Here is a 16,698-nt window from a genome sequence, read left to right as displayed (position 1 = left end):
AATGGCCAATACAGCACAAATTGAAATTTTGAGTAAAAGTCAGTATCTATCTGTGATATTTGTATTTATGCACAGTTCTTTACACTGTTTTTATTTAAATCTTGCATTTTTATATTGATGTTGATCATCACCTTATTTGTTTGCATTACCATAATTTGACACCCAATAGCCGATGTATTTTTCGTGCTGGGGTGACGTTAAACATTCATTTATTCATTCTGATATTGATAAACAGACCTGGACGTTCTTTACTAGGATATCTGTGGTCAAAACGTATGTTCGGTCTAATAATTGATATTAACATTAATATGTCAGATTCCCCTACCTTTTTTGAAGAGTATATGTGTGGCTGCACGACAAAAGGTGCCGGATGTCGCGCATTGTAATATCGCGTAACAGCAATCTAATTAAAATTAGCTCCACTATTACATGTGGATCTAAAGACAGCCAGTTGGAGCTCATGTCCACCAATCAAAACCTTACTTGCAGAATCCTGCCAGTGATTTAAAAATAATTTGAAAACATTCCGAATTATCCTGAGGGTATACGACATGTTTCGTGTGAATTACGAATGCCTTAAAACATGTTTTATTTTATAAAATAAATAATTTGTAATGTAAAACTGAAGACTGATTTAGTTTTTATTTTATTTTATAAATAAATCAATATTTTTAATGTAAAATTGAAGACTGATAACCCACCCCGTACGTATTGGTATGGTTCGCTGTACTGCGGCCACTAAAATAGACTCGCCCGATATTTTTAGAATTTGTATGCTCCCAAATAACGTTATAAAAGCCGAAGTGTGATTAGTCAATATTTAAATTATTATTTACAGACGAAATGTTACCTGGACATTGGGGACTACGCAGTGTTGTTAGTTTTAAATCACTGGCAGGATTCTGCAAGTAAGGTTTTGATTGGTGGACATGAGCTCCAACTGGCTGTCTTTAGATTCACATGTAATAGTGGAGCTAATTTTAATTAGATTGGCGTAACAGCCAATTACAATAAAATACATGAAAAAATTATTTTTTTCGTTTTTAGCACAAACAGTTTTTAAAACAACTTAACTTTCATACTAATACATAGTTTTTCCTAAAATAAAACAATAAAACATGTTATTTGGTGATTGTGTACAACCTGTCAAATTCTAATTGTCTTTAATTACGCAAGAATTAATCACTTATTTGGCTGAGTTTATTATAAAATCTTGGACTTTTCAACGCCAAGTATTGCATGCCACTGGAAAGGTCGTGAACTCTACTTTCTAAATATAGCAAGTGCGCAGATATATTTGTCATGTAAGAGTAATGCGCATTGAGACAATTTTCGTGGCAAAATTCAACAATTACTTTTTCCCAAACTACAAAATAAGAAAAACGTGCGATCGTCTGTTCAATTTATGAAGTAAAAATGCATTTGAAGTAGTACTAAGACTGTGTATGTTGTAATGCGAGACGTGAAACGTATTTAAATCGAGCTAAATCGAGACGAACATGTAAAAAAACAAGTGCCTGCTCGATTCACGGTACTATCAATTGAGAAAATGGCGGCGCCCGTGAGACCAGCATGTGTAATGACAAAGGAAGCTGAGGTGGCTCGCCAGTTGAATTCGCTGTTAAACATCAATGCCAGTATGAGAAACATTGCTTCTGACGATGTGTTACAAGACATTATTATGGACTACTTTGTAATTAGGGATCAGAGTGAGTCGGAATCGGATTTCGAATCAAACGAATCAAACAAATCTATTTACTGAAATCGAGGTGGTCATCGGGCTCATTACTCTGGCCGTGTTACAACCTGGTATGTGAGAACTTACTGTATGTTCAAAGCTGGAGAACTATTGACTTATGTTTGACTAAATATTCCTGTCTAATCATAGCATTCATATTTGGTGTGAGCACTGATAGTTTCTCATTTTATTGATGGTGGATACTATTGTGCATTTTTTTTATTTTTTTTTTTAAAGGGGGAGGGGGGAATGTGTAATGGAGGTTCAATATAAATTCTTGTCAATGGCATATACTGTTAAAACAAATATTACGTGGTTACAGAGTACAGAATAACTTGGTTGGCATATATTATAATTATTAATGAAGATTTCAAGCAATAATGAATCAGGTTTTTTGTGTAAAACTTCGGACTTCATTTTCTCAAAGATGGTCCTTTGAAAAAAATCATAATTGTCTGTACAAAAAGTTCAATATTTCGGAAAGTTTTCATCAGATTTTCATAATTAAAACAGAATTTTGCTCTGTAGAATGTGCTTTATCTTATTCCTTCAAAAACACCTTCTTTTTTTTACCATGTGGCACCTTTTGTCATGCAGCCACACATATATATATCAGTTTATACTACAGAAATAATGGCCATACTCTATTTGCATATGTGGATATTAAATCAGTGAAAATGAAGTAAGCCCTTTTAGATATGTCAACTTCTCAGATAGTCTGAGTGCGCTGCAGGCTGTAGGGGGTTCACATAGTATCAGACCAGAACTAATAAAAAATATTCAAACATTTTATAATAAATAATTGCTTAAAAATATTGAAGTTATTCTGGAGTGCCGGCGCAAAGTGCAGTTTGCTGGACGCGGCTGTCTGTTGGCCATAATTACAATGAGGTCTGCTCGATGGGAGTGCCGGGCATTGATGGCCTGTGGCAAGTTGATTGGTATCACAGAACCAGGGCGTGGCACGCAAATATCAAGCCCAAGGTCTTTTCACCTGGACCTATCTCTTTTAATAATAGAACAACCAAAATTATTGCAAGGTTGATAATGGGAGTTTCTATTGCATTAAATAGTATTAAATTTAAAACTAGAATATTAGACTCTCTCAACTGCAATAATTGTAACGTCCCTGAATACAACCCCCCCCCCAAAAAAAAAAAAACCCACCAAAAAACCACAAAACAAACAACCCAGACAAAAATGAATTTCATTTTTATTCTTCTAAAAATAATAATATATTTAATCCAGTAAATTTACTTAATCCAAAAAAGGAATTAAATTAAAAAAAAGAAAAAAGATATGTTAGTGACATGTATGTTTGAGACCAAGGGTGACGTCTAGCGGCTCTCCTTGTAGTTATTTATCTTTAAAGAGACATTCCTGAGTTTGCTGCATTGTAAGATGTTTCCGACTAATAAAATATTTCTACGATTAAACTTGCATATTAAATATAGTTTCTTGTTTAGAATATCAGTGTCTGTATATTCAATGTGTTTCTGGTCGTCTTAATATTTGTAAAAAGCCAAAACTGGATTTTGTCTTCAAATAATTTCGTACGTACAAAAAAAACAATATTTTCGGAAATAAGATGGAATTTAACCTGGTACAAATATTAGAACGATCAGAAACACGTTTAATATACAGCCACTAATATTTTATGCCGAAAAATATATTTGGTATGTAATTACAATCGTTAAAAAGTCTCTGTTAGTCGATAACATCTTAAAAAGTGCAGCAAACTCAGGAATGTCCTTTTAATATAGGTGTCAGATGTTTCATTCTATTTCTTTTTTTTATATATAATTTATTTAGATTTTTAAGTTAATGTAAGGTACAGGCACGTTGTGGCCCCCCGGATGAGCAGTGCCACTAAGAACACGTTCAGGCGATATATACTCACCTTGGGGGCCTAGATGGGCCAAAACCCACCTCCAGTTAAATTATTGTTTGTGTTTTATAAATTTAAAGTGTTTATTTATTCAATTATTTAGTTAGTATTTATAATTTATTTATTTTAAATTAGATTGCCAACCAGTCCCTAAATCAATCTAAAAATAATCAAAAATAAAACAATTGTAAAAACTTACTTTTTCCCTGGTGGTCTTGATATTTATCCATCCATCCATCCATCCATCCATATATACTACGTTTTTGTGACCTTCGCAGTGATGTGAGTGAAAGCCTGACCTTGGCATACTAGGTCAGGTGCATGTCCTATTGACCTTGGTGCGAGTCAAAGCCTGACCGTAACATACTTGGACACGCACCTGCCCAAGTATGTTAAGGTTAGGCTTTGACTCACACCATGGTCAAGAAATAGGACACGCACCTGACCTGGTATGCCAAGGTCAGGTTTTTACTCACATCATTGTCAAGGTCACGAAAAAGTAAGCATCCTTACTACTCCCTAGGGAATGCGTAATATGATGTTTCATCTCTCCTGCACCGCCTGTAGGAGGACTTCCACTCCAAGACTAACTTAGAAAACCCAAACTTGCACAGAATAGAGCTCAATGGAATATATACAGCTGCGACGGCATGCACTCATGAATCACCGTAAAAATCAAATACTTAACATAACAATAAAAACAACAAATAAAACAACAACAACAACCGAAAAAACGAAACTATTAAGTTCGACTTGAACAAAACTGTCAACCGTTTATCAAATTTAAAGTTAATAATCATGATAGAGACAACTATGTATACGTCTATTTGTCTTATGGAATTCATTAATCGGTTTGCCTAATTACAACTGGTCTTGGTCAGGCGGCTTGTGACATAGTCCACTATCAAACCACGCCCCTATATCACTACGTTTTTGTGTAATTCTGCATGTTCCACAGTCGTCTGCACACGTCACACAATGGCGTGTTTTCATACTGGTAATGTGCGTACATTACGTTACCTCTCCTATCCTTAGTAAAAAAAATCATCAAACACCACCTCGTACTCATCTTTACGTCTGAGATACTCGATATATTTATCGTCGTTCTTGTCCAGATAATTGAGATACTTGGCCAGGTCGGCAACTGATTTGAAATCGGCCGTGTTGACGTACGTTCCTTCAGGAAGATCTCTAGAATAGTTCCCACCTCCTCGAACAACAGGGACCAAATCGATGGTATAACAACGATAAAACTTCTCCGTTATGTAATCCGGACAGAATGCGTTCTCGAACGACAGGTAAAACTTGTGTCTGTTGATTTCTCTTAGACATGCCTCGTCTTGGCTTCGCAGGCAGCCTCTTCCACCACACCCGCCAAACATCGCCAACGGAACGAACGTCTTCATTTTCTTAGCATAGAGCTCTCTCTTTCCTTCGGTGTCACAGTGACTTACCATCCACGAGACCAGACCCTTCTTTTTCGAGACAATATCGGTGTAGTTTCGCTTTCTCGGTTGAGGTAGCTTTTTAAAAATTCCGTAAGGTGAACGAATGTCTGCGTCTTTCCTGTAGTCCATCGTCCAGTTAAACATTCCTTTCCACTGTGGCAGTCTGAACGTGACGAGCGACGACCACCCAGCGTGTGGGGATTCCTGGTTACGAAGTATCCACACTTGGCCCGGAAACTTTTTCGGAGGATTTTTATCCCTAGTCCACTGCGCCGTAAACAACACTGCTGAACTTTGATGCAAACATTTCCGGTTAGAGGTCATTCTACATTTTAGTTCCGGACAGTGTTTTAACGCCACATTTTCTTTTTAAAGTAATAAGTGGGGGAATTGTACCCGGAATACACTCAGGTGTATACTGATGGGTCCAAGAACCCCACTACAGGTAGAGCTGGTATGGCCTTTGAAATCCAAATTTTAAATAAACCGATCACCGTTAGGGCTAGGCTATCGGATAATATACTCTTAAAAAACAATAGGGGAACTCTAATAAGAATTTACAATTGTCAAATTGTAAGGTATATTAGCTGTGGGGAATGGTTATTTGATAATAGTGAATTAATTGGGCAAACATTACAACCGGTAGTTCAGTATTACAGTAGGTTTTATGACCACCAAAGATCTTGAAGGATGTTTGGGGTCAGAAGTGAAATTTGAAAGTTTACCAGTAATTCGCAAATTCAAACAATAAAAATGACTAAAAACAAAACAATAACAACTGTATGATCAACAGAATGAAAACGATTGACTAATTGATTGATTAATCGACCTTCCTGGAAATTGTCAAAATCGAGAATGACACCCCACGCACGTGTACGGCGCAACTGCGTGATGCACGTGCAAACTATGGAATGCGTTTCGGTATGTTGATCCCCTGTGCGTGCTGTAACCTCACCATGGTGCAGAGGTGTAACATTCTCTTTGAGAATGGCCAATACAGCACAAATTGAAATTTTGAGTAAAAGTCAGTATCTATCTGTGATATTTGTATTTATGCACAGTTCTTTACACTGTTTTTATTTAAATCTTGCATTTTATATTGATGTTGATCATCACCTTATTTGTTTGCATTACCATAATTTGACACCCAATAGCCGATGTATTTTTCGTGCTGGGGTGACGTTAAACATTCATTTATTCATTCTGATATTGATAAACAGACCTGGACGTTCTTTACTAGGACATCTGTGGTCAAAACGTATGTTCGGTCTAATAATTGATATTAACATTAATATTTCAGATTCCCCTACCTTTTTTGAAGAGTATATATATCAGTTTATACTACAGAATTAATGGCCATACTCTATTTGCATATGTGGATATTAAATCATAGTGAAAATGAAGATAGCCCTTTTAGTTATGTCATCTTCTTAGATAGTCTGAGTGCGCTGCAGGCTGTAGGGGGTTCACATAGTATCAGACCAGAACTAATAAAAAATATTCAAACATTGCTTAAAAATATTGAAGTTATTCTGGAGTGCCGGCGCAAAGCGCAGTTTGCTGGACGCGGCTGTCTGTTGGCCATTTTTACAACGAGGTCTGCTCGATGGGAGTGCCGGGCATTGATGGCCTGTGGCAAGTTGATTGGGATCACAAAACCAGGGCGTGGCACGCAAATATCAAGCCCAAGGTCTTTTCACCTGGACCTATCTCTTTTAATAATAGAACAACCAAAATTATTGCAGGTTGATAATGGGAGTTTCTATTGCATTAAATAGTATTAAATTTAAAACTAGAATATTACTCTCTCAACTGCAATAATTGTAACGTCCCTAAATACAACCCCCCCCCCCCCCCCCCACACACACACACAAACAAAAACACAAACAAACAAACCACCAAAAAAACCCAAAACAAACAACCCAGACAAAAATGAATTTCATTTTTTTTCTTCTAAAAATAATAATATATTTAATCCAGTAAATTTACTTAATCCAAAAAAGGAATTAAATTAAAAAAACAGAAAAAAGATATGTTGTTAGTGGCATATATGTTTGAGACCAAGGGTGACGTCTAGCGGCTCTCCTTGTAGTTATTTATCTTTAAAGAGACATTCCTGAGTTTGCTGCATTGTAAGATGTTTCCGACTAATAAAATATTTCTACGATTAAACTTGCATATTAAATATAGTTTCTTGTTTAGAATATCAGTGTCTGTATATTCAATGTGTTTCTGGTCGTCTTAATATTTGTAAAAAGCCAAAACTGGATTTTGTCTTCAAATAATTTCGTACGTACAAAAAAACAACAATATTTTAGGAAATTAGATGGAATTTAACCTGGTACAAATATTAGAACGATCAGAAACACGTTTAATATACAGCCACTAATATTTTATGCCGAAAAATATATTTGGTATGTAATTACAATCGTTAAAAAGTCTCTGTTAGTCGATAACATCTTAAAAAGTGCAGCAAACTCAGGAATGTCCTTTTAATATAGGTGTCAGATGTTTCATTCTATTTCTTTTTTTATATATAATTTATTTAGATTTTGAATTTAATGTAAGGTACAGGCACGTTGTGGCCCCCCGGATGACCAGTGCCACTAAGAACACGTTCAGGCGATATATACTCACCTTGGGGGCCTAGATGGGCCAAACCCCACCTCCAATTAAATTACTGTTTGTGCTTTATAAATTTAAAGTGTTTATTTATTCAATTATTTAGTTAGTATTTATAATTTATTTATTTTAAATTAGATTGCCAACCAGTCCCTAAATCAATCTAAAAATAATCAAAAATAAAACAATTGTAAAAACTTACTTTTTCCCTGTTGGTCTTGATATTTATCCATCCATCCATCCATCCATCCATATATACTATGTTTTTGTGACCTTCACAGTGATGTGAGTGAACGCCTGACCTTGGCATACTAGGTCAGGTGCGTGTCCTATTGACCTTGGTGCGAGTCAAAGCCTGACCGTAACATACTTGGAAACGCACCGGCCCAAGTATGTTAAGTTCAGGCTTTGACTCACACCATGGCCAAGAAATAGGACACGCACCTGACCTGGTATGCCAAGGTCAGGTTTTTACTCACATCATTGTCAAGGTCACGAAAAAGTAAGCATCTTTACTACTCCCTAGGGAATGCGTAATATGATGTTTCATCTCTCCTGCACCGCCTGTAGGAGGACTTCCACTTCAAGACTAACTTAGAAAACCCAAACTTGCACAGAATAGAGCTCAATGGAATATATACAGCTGCGACGGCATGCACTCATGAATCACCGTAAAACGCAAATACTTAACATAACAATAAAAACAACAAATGAAACAACAACAACCGAAAAACGAAACTATTAAGTTCGACTTGAACAAAACTGTCAACCGTTTATCAAATTTAAATTTAATAATCATGATAGAGACAACTATGTATACGTCTATTTGTCTTATGGAATTCATTAATCGGTTTGCCTAATTACAACTGGTCTTGGTCAGGCGGCTTGTGACATAGTCCACTATCAAACCACGCCCCTATATCACTGTACGTTTTTGTGTAATTCTGCATGTTCCACAGTCGTCTGCACACGTCACACAATGGCGTGTTTTCATACTGGTAATGTGCGTACATTACGTTACCTCTCCTATCCTTAGTAAAAAAATCATCAAACACCACCTCGTACTCATCTTTACGTCTGAGATACTCGATATATTTATCGTCGTTCTTGTCCAGATAATTGAGATACTTGGCCAGGTCGGCAACTGATTTGAAATCGGCCGTGTTGACGTACGTTCCTCCAGGAAGATCTCTAGAATAGTTCCCACCTCCTCGAACAACAGGGACCAAATCGATGGTATAAAAACGATAAAACTTCTCCGTTATGTAGTCCGGACAGAATGCGTTCTCGAACGACAGGTAAAACTTGTGTCTGTTGATTTCTTTTAGACACGCCTCGTCTTGGCTTCGCAGGCAGCCTCTTCCACCACACCCGCCAAACATCGCCAACGGAACGAACGTCTTCATTTTCTTAACATAGAGCTCTCTCTTTCCTTCGGTGTCACAGTGACTTACCATCCACGAGACCAGACCCTTCTTTTTCGAGACAATATCGGTGTAGTTTCGCTTTCTCGGTTGAGGTAGCTTTTTAAAAATTCCGTAAGGTGAACGAATGTCTGCGTCTTTCCTGTAGTCCATCGTCCAGTTAAACCTTCCTTTCCACTGTGGCAGTCTGAACGTGACGAGCGACGACCACCCAGCGTGTGGGGATTCCTGGTTATGAAGTATCCACACTTGGCCCGGAAACTTTTTCGGAGGATTTTTATCCCTAGTCCACTGCGCCGTAAACAACACTGCTGAACTTTGATGCAAATATTTCCGGTTAGAGGTCATTCTACATTTTAGTTCCGGACAGTGTTTTAACGCCACTGGCTCTGGCATAGAAGGATGGTATCCGGGTTTAAAATACCACAGAAGTATTTTGTTTGTCGTGTTTTGATGGGCGGCACTGGTGGTCCTTGTGACTTCGTGTTGACGGTTCACCCACGTTATTTGCACAGGTCTGGTCCCGTTTGCCTTGTCAAGTTGTTTAGAGTCGTTAACCGCAACACGCGCGAACTGACGCTCTGCCATCAAATGAGGGAAATGTAGCCACGTCTGCACATATACCAGAATGCTTGCAACCACGACGCCTAATGTCATGATGAAGAAACACTGCAGGTTGCCCTTCATTACCATGGAACAGTTTCACACTCTGAAAGGAAACAAAAAGAAAATTAAATGCAAGGCAGCATGTCCTACTAAAGCCAGGGTAACACAGAAGTTGACCTGTTAAAGTCAGGGTCACACAGAAGTTGACCTGTTAAAGTCAGGCTCATACAGTAGGTGACCTGTTAAAGTCAGGGTCATACAGTAGGTGACCTGTTAAAGTCAGGGTCATAGAGTAGGTGACCTGTTAAAGTCAGGGTCATACAGTAGGTGACCTGTTAAAGTCAGGGTCATACAGCAGTTGACATGTTAAAAAGAGGCTCATACAGCAGGTGACCTGTTAAAGTCAGGCTCATACAGTAGATGACCTGTTAAAGTCAGGGTCATACAGTAGGTGACCTGTTAAAGTCAGGGTCATACAGCAGTTGACATGTTAAAAAGAGGCTCATACAGCAGGTGACCTGTTAAAGTCAGGGTCATACAGTAGGTGACCTGTTAAAGTCAGGCTCATACAGTAGGTGACCTGTTAAAATCAGGGTCATACAGTAGATGACCTGTTAAAGTCAGGGTCATACAGTAGGTGACCTGTTAAAGTCAGGGTCATACAGCAGTTGACATGTTAAAAAGAGGCTCATACAGCAGGTGACCTGTTAAAGTCAGGGTCATACAGTAGGTGACCTGTTAAAGTCAGGGTCATACAGTAGATGACCTGTTAAAGTCAGGCTCATACAGTAGGTGACCTGTTAAAGTCAGGCTCATACAGTAGATGACCTGTTAAAGTCAGGGTCATACAGTAGGTGACCTGTTAAAGTCAGGCTCATACAGTAGGTGACTTGTTAAAGTCAGGCTCATACAGTAGATGACCTGTTAAAGAGTCAGGGTCATACAATAGGTGACCTGTTAAAGTCAGGGTCACACAAAAGTTGACCTGTTAAAGTCAGGGTCACAAAGAAGATGACCTATTAAAGTCAGGGTCATACAGTAGGTGACCTGTTAAAGTCAGGGTCATACAGTAGTTGACATGTTAAAGTCAGGCTCATACAGTAGGTGACCGTTTAAAGTCAGGCTCATACATTAGTTGACCTGTTACAGTCAGGGTCATACAGTAGGTGACATGTTAAAGTCAGGCTCATACAGTAAGTGACCTGTTAAAGTCAGGCTCATACAGTAGTTGACCTGTTAAAGTCAGGCTCATACAGTAGGTGACCTGTTAAAGTCAGGGTCATACAGTAGGTGACCTGTTAAAGTCAGGCTCATACAGTAGGTGACCTGTTAAAGTCAGGCTCATACAGTAGGTGACCTGTTAAAGTCAGGCTCATACAGTAGGTGACATGTTAAAGTCAGGGTCATATAGTAGGTGACCTGTTAAAGTCAGGCTCATACAGTAGGTGACTTGTTAAAGTCAGGCTCATACAGTAGATGACCTGTTAAAGTCAGGGTCATACAATAGGTGACCTGTTAAAGTCACGGTCACACAGAAGTTGACCTGTTAAAGTCAGGGTCACAAAGAAGATGACCTGTTAAAGTCAGGGTTATACAGTAGGTGACCTGTTAAAGTCAGGGTCATACAGTAGATGACCTGTTAAAGTCAGGCTGATACAGTAGGTGACCTGTTAAAGTCAGGCTCAAACAGTAGGTGACCTGTTAAAATCAGGATCATACAGTAGATGACCTGTTAAAGTCAGGGTCATACAGTAGGTGACCTGTTAAAGTCAGGGTCATACAGTAGGTGACCTGTTAAAGTCAGGCTCATACAGTAGGTGACTTGTTAAAGTCAGGCTCATACAGTAGATGCCCTGTTAAAGAGTCAGGGTCATACAATAGGTGACCTGTTAAAGTCAGGGTCACACAAAAGTTGACCTGTTAAAGTCAGGGTCACAAAGAAGATGACCTATTAAAGTCAGGGTCATACAGTAGGTGACCTGTTAAAGTCAGGGTCATACAGTAGTTGACATGTTAAAGTCAGGCTCATACAGTAGGTGACCTTTTAAAGTCAGGCTCATACATTAGTTGACCTGTTACAGTCAGGGTCATACAGTAGGTGACATGTTAAAGTCAGGGTCATACAGTAGGTGACCTGTTAAAGTCAGGGTCATACAGCAGTTGACATGTTAAAAAGAGGCTCATACAGCAGGTGACCTGTTAAAGTCAGGGTCATACAGTAGGTGACTTGTTAAAGTCAGGCTCATACAGTAGATGACCTGTTAAAGTCAGGGTCATACAATAGGTGACCTGTTAAAGTCACGGTCACACAGAAGTTGACCTGTTAAAGTCAGGGTCACAAAGAAGATGACCTGTTAAAGTCAGGGTTATACAGTAGGTGACCTGTTAAAGTCAGGGTCATACAGTAGGTGACCTGTTAAAGTCAGGCTCCTACAGTAAGTGACCTGTTAAAGTCAGGCTCATACAGCAGTTGTCCTGTTAAAGTGAGGCTCATACAGTAGGTGACCTGTTAAAGTCAGGGTCATACAGTAGATGACCTGGTAAAGTCAGGGTCATACAGTAGGTGACCTGTTAAAGTCAGGGTCATACAGTAGGTGACCTGTTAAAGTCAGGCTCATACAGTAGATTACCTGTTAAAGTCAGGGTCATACAGTAGTTGACATGTTAAAAATGGGGTCATACAGTAGGTGACCTGCTAAAGTCAGGGTCATACAGCAGTTGACCAAGTAAAGTCAGGGTCATACAGTAGTTGACCTACTGAAGCAGGATCATACAGAAGTTCACCTACTAAAGTCAGGATCACACAGTAATTGACCTGCTAAAGATAAGTTTGCGTGGAACTCCATATGGCGACATGGTCATTTTCAGGTACCGACTTCGGTGGCGCAGTGGTTAAGCCATCGGACTACAGGCTGGTAGGTACAGGGTTCGCAGCACAGAGCGAGTTCTTAAGGGCGCAATGGTTAGGTGTAAGGCCACTACACCCTCTTCTCTCTCACTAACCACTAACCAACTAACAATTAACCCACTGTCCTGGACAGACAGCACAGATAGCAGAGGTATATGCCCAGGACAGCGTGCTTGAACCTTAATTGGATATAAGCACGAACATAAGTTGAAACGAAATGAATTTTGAGGTAACCGCGGACAAACACATTATTAAAGAGAATGAAGCGTCTATTAACCGAGTTTCGGCCAAGGATATTGATTTGTCAAGCACACTTTTATGAAAAAGTAGGACAAAAGTAGGAATGGAAATGCAGAAAAAGTAGGACAAAAGTAAGAAAATAGAAGGAAAAAGTTGGACAAAAGTAGGATTAAAATAGTAGTTAGCAACATTATTCATGCTCATAAACGAATGTGCTAAATAAAAAAAAGTGGTATTATTGAGAAAAGGTTTGCTCATTTTGTACCTGTATTTTAGTTATCGAAAATAATATAAATCTTATGTAACGGTCACGTTATACAGTTATTTGAAATTGTTGTACAGTGTATTGATTGATATATTAACATTGGAAAAATTGTTAACAATTAAGAATTGAACGTGAACATTTTTGAGTTTCATGCTAGTATGAAACGCAAAACCGCTTTACACACTGTATGAATGGCGTAGCGCGTTAGCGCGAAGCCATTCATACTAAAGTGTGTAAAGCGGTTTTGCGTTTCATACTAGCATGAAACTCAAAACATTTCACGTTCAATTCTTATAATTCCAAACACATAACCATGTCATTAATGTAAAGCTCTTTAAAATAAAAAGTGAACTCTATTTTCCAACTATTTACTATTTTATTAATACGAAATTCATACTCAACATTAGCGGAATCCCTATGGTGGTTCGGCTTTTTCCGTCAATAGCCGAATGAGAGAATGACAATGTTACAATCATTAATACAATTCATATTAATTTTTTGCATTAAATGTCAATACCAACTAAAAACATTTTGAATTCACTAGAAACATATAACGTAAGTAATTTTAATAACTTTTAACCTGTAATAAAAATGTCTGAAGCGACCTATTTTGTATGCTATAATTTATATGTGAACCGGTTGGTGTATGAATATTTAACTACGAACTGTGGATGGGCGCCATTTTTTGATTACTGTCCAGATTTACCAATTACGACGTTGAAATTACAGTTATAAAATTTTGAGTGCGTGATAATTCCATGTGTTGATAGATTTGACATGGAGAAAGTGGTTTCAATGTTTCCGGAAATGGATGAAACAGGTGTGTCGCGAGTTTCTGTGTTTACTGGCCTTGTAATTGTGGAAGTGGCAACAGGATGGTTTTGGCATGTGTGACATCAAGTGGTGCGACACAAGTATTCGTGAGATTTGACAGTGCCATGCTCATGTTTCGTTTTTGGAAAGTGGAACATTCTCTGTTGTAGCTTCGAATTGAAGCTTCGTTCCTGTGTCCCGACATGTACATGATATGCCTAGTTTCAAAACCCGACTCGTTTAAAGATTGCATCGCAGTGGCGCGAAAACTTAGAAACTATGTGTTGTGTACGTCATACTACAATGCCGTTGAATGCGCGTTACTGCTAATGGTTGGCATGAACTGACTGAATTTTGTTTTTGAAATCGCTTTTGTAAAATACCAAATTCCATTGGAATTATATACTTTTTTTGGATCGGCAAAATAGATTTTTAGCTGTGGGATTTTGAATTCACTATAAACATATAACGTAAATAATTTCAATAACTTTTAACCTTTAATAAAAATGTCTGAAGCGACCTATTTTGTATGGTATAATTTATATGTGAAGATGTTTAGAAGTTTGACAGCAAACGATTACTGTTTGATGTCTAAAAATAGAATCTCAAGGAAATTCCTCGGGGATTCCTTTGTTGACATAATTCATAAAGTAGTTCCGGCTATATAGCCAAAAATAGTGCTAAACTGAGATTCATGGTGCTATGAATGCCAGTTTTTATCGTCACGTGATACGAATTTGACCAATCCAAGGGTTTATAATAAAGGGATTTTTAGAGATTGGAATTATTCATAAATGGCAAAAGTAACATTGGAGTGCCTAAAATTGCCTTTCATGGTGCAAATTTAACATATTGATATTATATGGTGCAGCAAACTGGGAGATAATATATAACTTTCTATTTATTGCACGAGTTTATTTTGCGCAGTCTCGTGGTATGTTCTTGTGCAAAATAAACTCGTGCAATAAATAGAAAGCGAAACCAACATATGTGAAGTTCTATATTTATTACATACTGTACCTTCTTTTATGTTTTACAAAAACTTTTTAATTTAACGTCATAACAACACTTTCTTAAATACTCCTTTCATGGATTTACGTAACGTTAAGACGCGTACTTTGCAGCAGCTTTGTGTAATGTTTGAAATATGACGTGACGTAATTTGTAAATCATATATGACGTCAGTAAAAAAACAAAGGCGCTAACGCCAGTAAGGGCAAAACGGGAATTCCCCATTTAAAAGTTCCGGTCCATATCGCACATATGTGCAATACAAGATAAATTTATCACACAGCTTGAAAATGTCTTGATCACTATAGTAAGATTGAATATGTATGTAATAAATATCTTGCCGTAAATAAATTTTTAAAATCCCATAACTGTTGACTTTTATGATAACACGAGCACTTTAACAGCAATTCGCGGCATTTTGAAACAAAAAGGTAGGGAAAACTAGGTATTTTGAAGAAAAAATTGGAAAAATAGGACACAGACCAAAAAGTAGGAAAAAGTAGGATCACTGGACAGCCTGTCAAATGTGTTATAATTTGTTTTATTCTGTTTCAACACACACACACACACACACACACACACACACACACACACACACACACACACACACCACACACACACACACACACACACCGTCCCAAGCACACATACAACCCAGGATGAGTCACACATGTTAAAACCGGCCTCGGTGGCGTCGTGGTTAAGCCATCGGACAATAAGGCTGGTAGGTACAGGGTTTGAAGCCCAGGACCCAGTTTCACTAAACATCGTAAGTTACGTTTTGCACGTAAACGTAAATCTACGACTGAAGAGTATTTCATAAAGAAATGTAAACGTAAGTTACGAGTAAAGTTAGACGTAAATCTAAGAGTGTTCTCGACCACAACTGTCCGAACCAAATTGTTAACAACTACGAAAAATTACTCTCCTCCCTTTAATTGTCGTTAAATTTCCTCCAAAGTTTGTCCAGATACCAATCTTGAAAAAACCATTACAATGACATAGATTCCACATACCAGATGATAACTATGTCACCTATATCGACTTCGCTGAGAGCGCATAGGGCAAACAGCATGTAATTTTGTGCCAGCTGCCATTTTGACTTTTTTGGGAATATTCTTCAAGAGGGGTGAAAGGATAGGACTTAATCTAACAACGTCATAACATGTTATGATATAAAAGCAAACGTGATGACGTCATATTATTTATTATTATTATTTTTATTTTTTTAATGATACCACTAGAGATCATTGATTTCATATTAATTGTGTCACATACTTTAGAGGCTTTCACCCCTCTTGAAGAATATTCCATAAACAAGCAACATGGCAGACGGCAGAAAACTGCATGTATTTTTTCCTATGCAATCTCATCAAAGACTATATCGGCGACATCGTTGCAGTCTCGTGTGTGGAATCTGTATATTTGTAGTGGGTTTTTTTTTTTTTGTGATTTATGTCTGGACAAACATTGGAGCAAATCTAAGAGCAATTAAAGGTAGGGTCAACTCCAACAAGAGCCTTATGTGTTGGAAAGATGCATACCCGGACCACCAACACATACTGACACTTTAAAGGTAGGGTCAACTCAAACAAGAGCCTTATGTGTTGGAAAGATTCATACCCGGACCACCAACACATACTGACACTTTAAAGGTAAGGTCAACTCCAACAAGAGCCTTATGTGTTCGAAAGATGCATACCCGGACCACCAACACATACTGACACTTTAAAGG

The 16,698-nt window shown here is 37.9% G+C and overlaps 2 protein-coding genes across 5 annotated transcripts in view; both read right to left on the bottom strand.

Moving 5' to 3' along the window:
• Positions 1–4,035: 4,035 nt before the first annotated feature.
• LOC121388836 (alpha-(1,3)-fucosyltransferase C-like) lies at positions 4,036–5,705 on the bottom strand. Its single transcript, XM_041520351.1, has one exon. It carries the CDS (start codon positions 5,396–5,398, stop codon positions 4,658–4,660), a length of 741 nt encoding a protein of 246 aa, XP_041376285.1. The 5' UTR covers positions 5,399–5,705; the 3' UTR covers positions 4,036–4,657.
• A 2,759-nt stretch (positions 5,706–8,464) lies between these two features.
• The window catches only part of LOC121388456 (3-galactosyl-N-acetylglucosaminide 4-alpha-L-fucosyltransferase FUT3-like), a 65,161-nt gene continuing 56,927 nt past the window's right edge, over positions 8,465–16,698 (bottom strand). For all 4 annotated transcript variants that reach the window (XM_041519788.1, XM_041519787.1, XM_041519789.1 and 1 more), the window contains exon 2: positions 8,465–9,829. In XM_041519788.1, coding sequence (XP_041375722.1) covers positions 8,557–9,813 — 1,257 coding nt within the window. In that variant the 5' untranslated portion in view covers positions 9,814–9,829 and the 3' untranslated portion in view covers positions 8,465–8,556. The remainder of the gene's footprint in view (positions 9,830–16,698) is intronic.

Source organism: Gigantopelta aegis, chromosome 14 (assembly GCF_016097555.1).
Source record: "Gigantopelta aegis isolate Gae_Host chromosome 14, Gae_host_genome, whole genome shotgun sequence".
In the NCBI taxonomy this organism is placed as follows: Eukaryota; Metazoa; Mollusca; class Gastropoda; order Neomphalida; family Peltospiridae; genus Gigantopelta; species Gigantopelta aegis.
This window is presented reverse-complemented; position numbering and strand designations above follow the sequence as displayed.